This window comes from Vombatus ursinus, unplaced genomic scaffold (genome assembly GCF_900497805.2).
Source record: "Vombatus ursinus unplaced genomic scaffold, bare-nosed wombat genome assembly UNPS02006874.1, whole genome shotgun sequence".
Lineage (NCBI taxonomy): Eukaryota > Metazoa > Chordata > Mammalia > Diprotodontia > Vombatidae > Vombatus > Vombatus ursinus.
Window position 1 is genome coordinate 7,716,013 of NW_020946652.1, and position 9,678 is coordinate 7,725,690.

Here is a 9,678-nt window from a genome sequence, read left to right on the forward strand (position 1 = left end):
TCCCTCTCCTCAGCTCCCTCTGGGGCAGTCTTTGCTGGTTTCAGATGAAAACTCAGAAGTGTTCCTTGGCCGTCCTGAAAACTCCATTACTCGGAGGCGCGTGTCAGAGCAGGAACCGTCCAGCCGTCAGAGAGGGGGCTTGTGAGCAGAAGCCACTACCTGCTGGTGGGGGGAGGGACGTTTGTCCTTACGCTTCCCTGTGCCTTCATCAAAAGCAAAAGGGCTTTGCTCCCAAACCTGAGCACGGGAGCGTCCTTAGACAAAGGAGTGCTCGTCCTTCCCGCTAGAAATGAAACAGAATGCCATGGCATGAGCCTACTCATTGTTAGGTTGGGCCTTGAGTTCCAGTGCCCACCTGAGCGCTCGCACTCGCTCTCTCTCTGTCTGTCTGTCACACACACACACACACACACGCACACTCACACACACACCTGCATGGGCACAGGTTGGGGAGAGGTGATGATAAAATTAGGAGACTGGTTTTTGCATATTTACATTTTAATAAGTATGTACAGGTTTCTATGCTGTCTGGCCACAATTCTCCAAATACAGATAGATTCCATTTCCCCCAGCTCCTTCCAAAGTGGCCCCTAATGAGCTCTTCTGATCACTCCTTCCCCAGGCAGCCCTTTCGAGATCTCTGGACAGGTCAGATATCTGAGTGGGGTTCACCCCAGTCCCTCAGGATGGCTCAGAGACTCCTAACCCTGCATGGAGAAGGGATTCCCACCGTGTGCCTGGGGAGCTCTGGAATCCAGCCGACACCCTGCCCTCCTAGGTGTAAGGGCTGGCCCGAGAGCCCCGCATGAGGTTAGAGCTTGTGTGTGTGCCCAGGTGAGGTGGTCAGCAGGCCACAGCACTGAGAACCAGGGACACCCTTTAAGAGTGGCCAGGGCTAGCAGCTGGGGCAGGGCAAGGAAGAGAAACAAGGTGTTCAGATGAGGAAGGGGCATGGGAGGAACCTTCAGGTGAGGAGGGGGATGGGGGAAAGGAGCCCCTGGAACTTGCTCAGGGTTCATGGGACCAGACCCTGCTTTGGGGGTCACTCAGGTCTGCTTGGCCACTGAGTCAGGGGGCATGGATACCCCTGTGGGTCCAGCCCACAAGGTGGAGGCCTTGCTGGGCACCTGGGCTCACAAACATGGATATCTTTCCTAACCAACCAGGTTGCCTTCCTCTACATGACTCCTGGGAGCAGGGGCCAAAGGGGGCTGGGTCCTCCCCAAACTTCCCCATAAGCCAGTGCCGGAGGACAGTGCCCACTGGGCCCCCACATGTGGCCTCCTCAGGTTCTGCTTCCCACCCGCATGGCCCCTCTCTGAGAAGCCTTTCCTCAGCTGTGACAGGCCTGGGGGCTGTGTAGAGGTCTCTGTCCTCCTAAGGGGCTCCCCTCTGAGGTTTCTTTTCTATCTCATCCTCCACCTCTTGAGAGTGAATACACAGAGGCTGATATATGAGCAAATCTACATTATAATACAGGTCATGCATAGAGCATGCACATATGTGGAAACAGGCGTGTGGAGAAAGCATGTGTGCCTGTTTGGGGAGCCCTTGGGCTTCAGTCCTCATTGTTTTCAACCTCACGGATCCCACAAGTTTTCTTTGAACTACCTGGTTTCTGAGTGTAGTGCTTTGGAAGGACATGAACGTATAGATGAACATGTTTTCTAGGCATTGGTTGGCAGAACGTTCCCATTTTAAATTGGCTGTCATGGCTGGCAAGAGTCGTTGGGGCTTTGCGAGGCTGGTGTTTTCTGGGTGTTGACCTGGGGGCTCCCCCATAGGGTGGGGCCCCCCTCCCACTGGGGCCCTCAGGCCCCAGCAACTGGTGTTCTTGGCCCTTGTTTCATGGGCTAACCGACAACCACTTAAACAAGAAGCTTTAGACATTGCCACTCTTTTTAGCACCCCAAATCAAGTGGCATCTGCATAGAGGTGGCCTGAGTGCAGAGGAGACAGTCTGCCATGGGCGCACATCTCAGCTCTGGGTCTGCAGAGTGGCGCCCTGGGCACAGAGAGGGTTGGTTGGCTGAAGGAGGCCCGACATTGACAGCAAGAAATACCCCGAGGGCCTGATCTGGTGCCCTTCCATGCTTGGTCCAGTTGAGTACAAAACTCAGCCACATGGGAACCTCTGGCCCAAGGATGAGACCGAGTGCCTTCCTGAATGGCTGCACTGACCAGGCCCACGGAAGATCCGGCTCACTCAGCCCCATTCAGCTGATGCCGTTTCTCTCCTGATATTCTATCTCGGGCTGCTTTTGCTCAGAACGGGTGTCTCCAAGTCAGCCCAATGGTTGTCTTTCCCTGGGGACATGACCAAATGGTACTGACCGGAGGGCAGGCAAGGAACAGACCATTAATTCTCAAGTTTGAGAGATTTGGGGATAGGATTCTATTTCTAGTTATTCCAGAGGACACAGCCCAGCCCTCAGCGGCTCTTCCCAGATCCCCTAACCGGTCCTCCAGATCAGCCGGGGGGTTGTCCTACACTGTCCCTTGCTAATTCCCCCAGGTCAGGGGGTGTCCCCCACCCCCACGTCAGGCTCCTGGGGGGCAAAGTTGCCGCAGGGCAGAGCCTTCTGCAAAGTGCTCTTTCCTGCAGCCCAGGCTCTGGACAATGACTAGAGAGGAGCCGATGGTGGTAATGGCTAGGTGGGTAGAGGATCCCTGTTGTAAACCTAGGGCCCTTCTGGATTTTTTTTTTTTTTTGGAGGGGGATAGGGGAGAGGCCATCATTAATGTCTACACCAGAAAGGTGTTCACCATCAGCAGCGTCACATCCCCTTAGATAAGCCATGAAACTGAAGTTCTGGGAACCCCAGGTAATTCTCACTGAAGATCGAAGGGCTCCTCTCTCACATTCTAGGTCCCACCCACCACTACTGGGGTGGGGGAAAGCTCCATTGCCACTAGAATTATAAATTAAACACATTCATTAGTCAAGGTATCGGAGGCTGTGGGGGCTCGAGCACGGATGGAGATGAGGCCCAGGCTCCGGGGCTGGGTAAGGCTAGCAGGACAGGATTTCGGCCCATGCGTTGCTGTAAACAATGTCCCCAAAGCTCCCTGGCCAGCCAGCGCCTGCTCCTCCCCTCCCCCCTCCCCTCCCACATGTCCCTTCTCTTCCCCTTTGGGGGAGGGTGTTTCACAGCCTTTGTGGCGGTCCATGGTGGGCGCATGATCCCAGGATGAGAGGTGACAGCAGCAGTGCAGGGACCCCCGAGGGGGCCATGGGGGGCTCAGGAGGCAGGCTGGTTCTCATGGGGGTCAGGCACATCTTTGTTACACTCTTCTTTCCTGCATTGTGGGAAGGGAGCCTGTCAGCACCAGAGATGGGGACAGTGACTGCTAACAGCCTGGCTCAAGCGGGGCAATTTCTCCTCCCCAAAGCAATTAGCGAAACTATCCCAGGGGCTCTGTTCTTCTCATACTTACTAATGTATTATAAATAATACCCCTGACCTTGAGGACGGGGCCTCTGGATAATGTTGCCCGAGAGGAGGAGACTTAAGAATGGCCTCAGGTATGGGAAGGGCCATCTCATGGATGAAGGCTCAGCCAGGTTCAGTTTGTCCCCTTGGTGGAGGGGATGCAAAGAGCCTAATTTGGGCTGGACATCTCCCAGAGTGAAGAGGGCTGCCTGAGAGGGACAGGACAGGGCTCCTCTCAGAGTGAAGAGGGCTGCCTGGGAGGGACAGGACAGGGCTCCTCTCAGAGTGAAGAGGGCTGCCTGGGAGGGACAGGACAGGACTCCTCCCAGAGTGAAGAGGGCTGCCTGGGAAAGACAGGACTCCTTGGAGGCCCCTACTTATATGAGCTGGGGAAGTCTCTGAGCAATTTTCACCCCTGATCCTAGCTCTGCACCCTGGAGCCAAGTAGGAAAGGGTTAATCAGAGTATTGCACTGTTGGGAGGGGCCCCAAGACCATCCAGGCCAAGCTGTCCTTAAGCCAGCAGCCCATTACAGCCTCTTGCAAGGACCAGAAGTGGTCTAGTCTTTGCTTAAGGCCCTGGGTGAGCCACTGGCTCCTGAGGCAGCCCTTTCCATTCAGGGACACCTGCAATTGTCAGGGAGCCCGGGTGTGCCTCTCCTGGTGCTCGGAGGTCTGCCCTTGGAGAACAAGCAGGACAGCCTTCCAGATGCTTGGAGATGCCAGTCAGGTCTCTCCAGGAGAAATGCCCTTGGTTTCCCCAGCTCATCCTCCTGTGGCATGGATACCAGGCTTGCCCCTCCTGGCTGCCTCCTCTGGACACTTCTCAGTCAGTCCATGGCCTTCCTGTGGTGCCCACAAGTGAGATAGCTCCCCAGATGGGGCAGAACCCCAGAGAGGGGACAGGCCATACTTCTTGAGCAGACAGGCAGGGTTGGGGCTTTTTTTTTGCGGGCTGGGGAGGTGTTCATAGCTGAGGGTTGGAGAGCGCTTACAATTCTGATAAGATCACTTCTGACTCTAAATCTGGGCGCTACAGAGCCCTTATCCTCTCCCCCTTCCCTAACCCCCAGAGCCATGAGTGCATAGAAAGCTCTAGCAGAGGTTACTGACCAGGGAATAATCTGCTTTATAAAACAGGGCAGCTGAAAGCCAGTGACAGTTTTTCTAAAGAGGCCACAGGAACCCAAAGACATTGTATCTGTTGGAGGGGATGGGGCAAAGAAGGACCTGTGGTGAGTGAGAGAGAGCCTGGGGCAGGGGGGAGGGAGCCCAGGGCAGGGGGAGGGCAGGGGGTGGGGGGGGAAGAAGCAGCTTGCCTATTCCCTCTTCTAGCTCTGAGCCCCCCTCCCCCTGCTTCCCTTTACCAAGTGGACAGTACAATGCTATCAGGACTCTGGCTGATGCACATTGTACTCCCACCTCTACTGACGATGCTTCTGCCTATTATTCACATGGCAGCCTTCATAAAGAAACATAGGAGGCAGGTGTATGAGCACAGAGAACCGAGAGGGAGGTAAGGGAGAGGTGCCCTCTGCCTGTCCCCTCAGGGAGGTCATGGCTGCCAGGCTGGGGAGGGGAGGTCTGGGGGACAGCCCTTGGTGGCAGGCAGGCTGGAGAGGACCCCAAAGAAGGGAGCAGCTCTGGAGGAGATGCATGGGGTCAGTGGCCAGTGGCCACAACCATTTTTGGCTAAGGACCAACACTGCCCTGACCCAGCCCCAGCAGTGCCTGGATTGACTCACCATGTAAGCTTGTGGGTATCTAGGTCAAAGTTAAACATGGAAATGGAAAAGTATCCTTTTGGTTTTTTAGCCACAAAGATATTCTTTCTGGGGTGACTCCAGGGCCATTGCCTCTGAGGCAGCTGACCCTGACCCTAACCCTGCTGATTTTCAGAGAAAATAGTGCCTGGGCAGCCGGGCCAGAACCCAAACTGAGGGCACACCTTGGCCGAAGAGTAAATGCACAGGGACCACTGCCACCCTGGGGCTCTTCCGTGAGTGATTCCAGGGCATGAACAGTGTCCAGATGCCTTTGAGGAGCATTTCCTGGGGTTCGTGGGGTGGGGTGGGGTGTCTTGCAGAGGCAGCTTGGGGCACCCTGGCTAACAACCAGGCCTGGCTTCCCTCCATGCTCTGGCCTTGAAAATGAGTGAGGTGGCTTCAAGAATGACCTAAAGGGGCAGGTGGCGCCTGTGCATTTGACCTTCAGCCAAAAGGTGCCTGGCAGTGGTCAGACCTGCCCTAGGGTCCTGGCTTTTTGTGAAGCGGCTGAGAAATCCAAGGATAAGTCAATAGTGATATGGGTGGGGATGGGGAGGGGGGGTGTACAAGCAGGAGCATCCTTGGCCTCAGAACATGCCAGAGCACTGCATCGTTGCTGCGGAGTAGGGCTGATGAGGGCGACCCTCACCTCCCTGCCTCTGGGCACTGGCTCGTTCTTCCCTGGTGTTAACCAGAGCCGTAGGGAGACTCTGCAAACAGCCCTGGTGTCCGGACCACTTCTCTACAGGAGCCTGATGATTCCATGTAGCATCGCCCCTTCCCCCAGCCCATGACTTACTTTAATAAGTTTCTTGATGGAGACCTGTCCTCTGATTTGAAGTGGGCTTCAAACGGATTCCCAAAAGAACGTTTCCTTAGCATGGCCTTCACAAGGATCTGGAGAGGAGGGGGTACATGGTATCGGACACTGGCTGACAGAGGCAGCTCTCAGTTGTCCGACGGGGCACTGTCCAGCTGTGCGCTGCCTGCGGAGGGCAGCGTTTATAGCCAGGACTTCTCTCCCCCGAAGCTGAAAGAGCTTTTCAAGCCTCCCCCTCCGCAGGCTCCCCCCACAACGCTGAACAGGCTGCTTTCTATGGGCCCTGGGTGGGAGGGGCTCTCAGTGAGCAGAACCACGGACAGCTCCTGCTTGCTTACCACTGTGGGCAGCCGAGGGATCAGCTTGACCGAGTTCTTCACCTCCTCCAATGTCACCTCCACAATACTACAGTGTTCCTCCTCGGAGGGGAGGGGGTACTTTCCATTCTTGGTCACCCAGGGATGTAACTTCATGAGAGAGAAGCAATGGAGGGTCCTTGTCAGCAAGCCCAGCCTGGGTGGGGGCAATCCCCCTGACATTCGGACTCTACACATCTCGGAACTCACCACCTTCAAGTCCTCCCTCCACAGCTCTGCCCTCCAACTTCTGACTTTCTTCCTGCCACCTTGGCCATGCTCGCTGACCTCCCCTCCAACCTGTTCCTCTAGTCCACCTTCTCTTGCCTCTATACCCAATCTTGACCTCAAGGGAACACAACCCTGGACGCCTTGTCCCCCCACCCCCTGCCATCTTCTGACTGCTGGCCCTCAGTGCAGGCTAAGTCCCACCCCATCCAATCCTCTTACTGCTGGGACCCACATACAAAATCAAGCTGATCTCTCCCACTCTACATTTAGGGGCTTTGGCTTCAGCTGGGCCCTCAGTTCTGCTTGGCTGTCCTTCTCTCCTCTTTTTTGGTCTTTATTTTGATGAAATTGTCCCCTCTCCACAAGCCCCCAGTTGCATCCCCATCCTCAGCTCTGACAGCCCCTGCCTCATGGAGCTCACAACTGTCTAGAGAGGGCCAAAGGCACATGCATACTCAGAAGAAACCCTTATATAAATAAGCGTGACATGAGGGAGTGATGTGGGAGAGAAGAGGGTCCGGTGAGGGGGCAAACTGTGGGAGGAGGCAGGAGGGGGTGGGGAAGGAAGGAGGGCAGAGATGGGTCTTGGCAAATGGCATCAGAGGTACGGAGTGGGCAGAGGAGCGTAAGGAGGCAGTGTGTGAATCAGCCTCAGTCTCATGACAGCAGAAAGCTCAATGTCTCGCCCAAAGGGATAGGTGGGCATTTGGGGGTCACAGAGGAGGTGGCACCAGGAGAGGGTGATGGGGGGGATGACAGGGAGACCATCAGAGACTGGAGATGCAGACAAGACGGAGGAGGCCGGGTTGAGCATGGGAAGCTGCCCCTGGGCTCCAGGAGGTCCCAGGCTCAGCGCACTCACCTTGATTTCGGGGATCACAATCCTTGTCTGGGGGTCCTTGTCCAACATCCGGAGGATCAGGTCCTTGAGTGACTCACTGATCAGGGGCCTGTAAGGAAGGAAAGGGTATGGCAGGAAGAGCAGCCCTAAGCCAGGCCAGTGAGAGCACCCCTGCTTGAGTGGGGCCTTGGCCCATGTCCTGGCTAGCAGCCATCACCTTGGAATCCTCAAGGTAGTGAGCTCCCCGCCACTGCCAACCCCCCAAGCCAAGCCAGTGAGAGCAGCCCTGCCTAGGTGGCACCCTGGCCCGTGTCCTGGCTGGCAGCCATCGCCTTGAAATCCCCAAGGCCAGGCTCTGCCATGCTGGGGAGGGCGCTCTGGGTTTGGTCATGGAAACTGGACCTTGGGCTGCCCTCTGATAAGCCATGTGACCCTGGGTGAGCACCTTTCCCACTCTTAGCCTCAGTTTCCTCTCCTGGGTAGTGGGGTTGTGGGGGGGGAATCAACATTTATGTAGCACCTACCATGTGCAAGGCACAGGGCTAAGCAAATTACAATTATTATCTCATTTGATCCTCACAACAACCCTCTGAGGTAGGTGCTGTTATGATCCCCATTTTACAGTAGAGGAAACTGAGGCAAACAGGTTCAATGACTTGCCCAGGGTCACCCAGCTAGTAAGTGTCTCAGGCTGGATTTGAACTTGGCTCTTCCTGTCTCCCTGTCCAGTATTCTGTGCACTTTGGTGCCCCTTAGCTGCCTCAGCAGAGTCACTGGGGAGCTTTGAGGCCTTTCACTGAAGCTCAGTGGGGTCTTTGGATGCCAGGGAGCTACCTGGCCTCTCTGCTTTCTGTTGGCCTCTTGGGACCCCAGGCTCCTCTTCTTAGACACCCCTTCATTCACTCAAGAGTTCCAGGCACAGAAGAGATCTGAAGGTGCTCAAGAGACCCACTGAAAGCAATGGTTCTATCCCACTTGCCTGGGGCCCCATGCGAGCACTTAGATGACCCTTCCCAGGACACCAGTGTCCCTCCATCTCAGAGTTGGCCCAGAGAGGGACCAGGGGAGCACCTCAGGAGCAGCCCAGACAAGGGGTCATCTAATTTCTGGTTGATGGCTCCCTTGGGGGGTGGGCGGTGGCGGGGAGCTCACTACCTCCGCCAGCCCTCCTTCAGGCCTTCACAGGCTTCCCTCATCAGCCTCATTAAGTGACATTAAGCAGGTGGCTTTTGTCAGGCTCGAGAAGACATTCTGCCCATTGGAGCGGGAGCGTTGACTGCCAGTGATTAGAGAGAAAGGCTCCTGGGCCCAGCCCAGAGAACAGGAGGGGCTCTGGGCAAAGCCAGAGGCCAAGTGGGCTCTCCCTGCAAGGCTGCAGTCGCCCTGATGTGGGGGTAGGGCAGGCGGTCCAGGGGAGCCGGGACGAGTCACAGGCCAGCAATTGGTCCTTCGAAAGGTCCAGGCTGAGTCTGGGGTTCCTGATCCTCTTGAGGGGCCCCTTAGCTGTTATCGCATCGCTAGCTGGGTTCAGTGGAATGGAACCAGCCTTAATGAAGGTGTGGGATCCTCAGAGGGTCCATTCCTAAGCCTGGGGAGAGGGAGCCTCTGGAAGCCTGGTAGAGTCCAGGCTTTAATCGGCAGCAGGTGGGGCAGGCTGTGCAGGGGGTGGGATCATCGCCGCATCTCTGGGAAATGAACATTCAGGTAATGGGACCCAAAGCCAGGCCAGGGGCCGTGGTGGGGCAGGCCAGCGGCAGGAAATGACCACCACAAAACCAACTGTTTGAGTCGGGGGGGGGAGTCAGGGGGGCGCCTTCCCCCCGGCTCCGGGCCGGCGCTCGGGTGGCAGCTGCTCACATTGGCCTTGCCTGCCGGTTTGCCTGTCAGCTGTCCCAGCTCGCCGTTAGGGTCAGAAGGTGCCAGGACGGTCGGGGGCATTTGGTGCCTGCTAATGTTGGGTTGTTTTACGTGTCAATCGTTTGGAGGCGTCACCAGAAACCTGGGAAATCTCCCTGCTGGTCAGGCCAGTAGGGGTCAGCAGCTCCCCACCAGCAGGCTGGAGACCGGCCCCCACCCCCCCCCACCTGAGCAGAGAGAGCAGAAAGCCTCTACCCTGGGCTGGCTTCCCCCAGTCACCTCATCAGAGTGGGAACAGCTTCCTGGAGTGGCCTCGTGTCAGTCCTAGGCTGGGCCTGCCCCCCCCCCCCCCCCCCCCCCCCCCCCCCCCCCCC

The 9,678-nt window shown here is 56.6% G+C and overlaps 1 protein-coding gene across 3 annotated transcripts in view; it reads right to left on the bottom strand.

Moving 5' to 3' along the window:
* Nucleotides 1-480: 480 nt before the first annotated feature.
* CAMKK1 (calcium/calmodulin dependent protein kinase kinase 1) overlaps nucleotides 481-9,678 on the bottom strand; it is a 77,332-nt gene continuing 68,134 nt past the window's right edge. For 2 of the 3 annotated variants that reach the window (XM_027848728.1, XM_027848727.1), the window contains exons 13-16: nucleotides 7,469-7,556; nucleotides 6,358-6,486; nucleotides 5,999-6,096; nucleotides 481-3,300 (exon numbers count right to left, since the gene is read on the bottom strand). In XM_027848728.1, the coding sequence (XP_027704529.1) occupies nucleotides 3,243-3,300; nucleotides 5,999-6,096; nucleotides 6,358-6,486; nucleotides 7,469-7,556 (373 nt within the window). In that variant the 3' untranslated portion in view covers nucleotides 481-3,242. The remainder of the gene's footprint in view (nucleotides 3,301-5,998; nucleotides 6,097-6,357; nucleotides 6,487-7,468; nucleotides 7,557-9,678) is intronic. The other variant, XM_027848729.1, reaches the window with a different exon arrangement.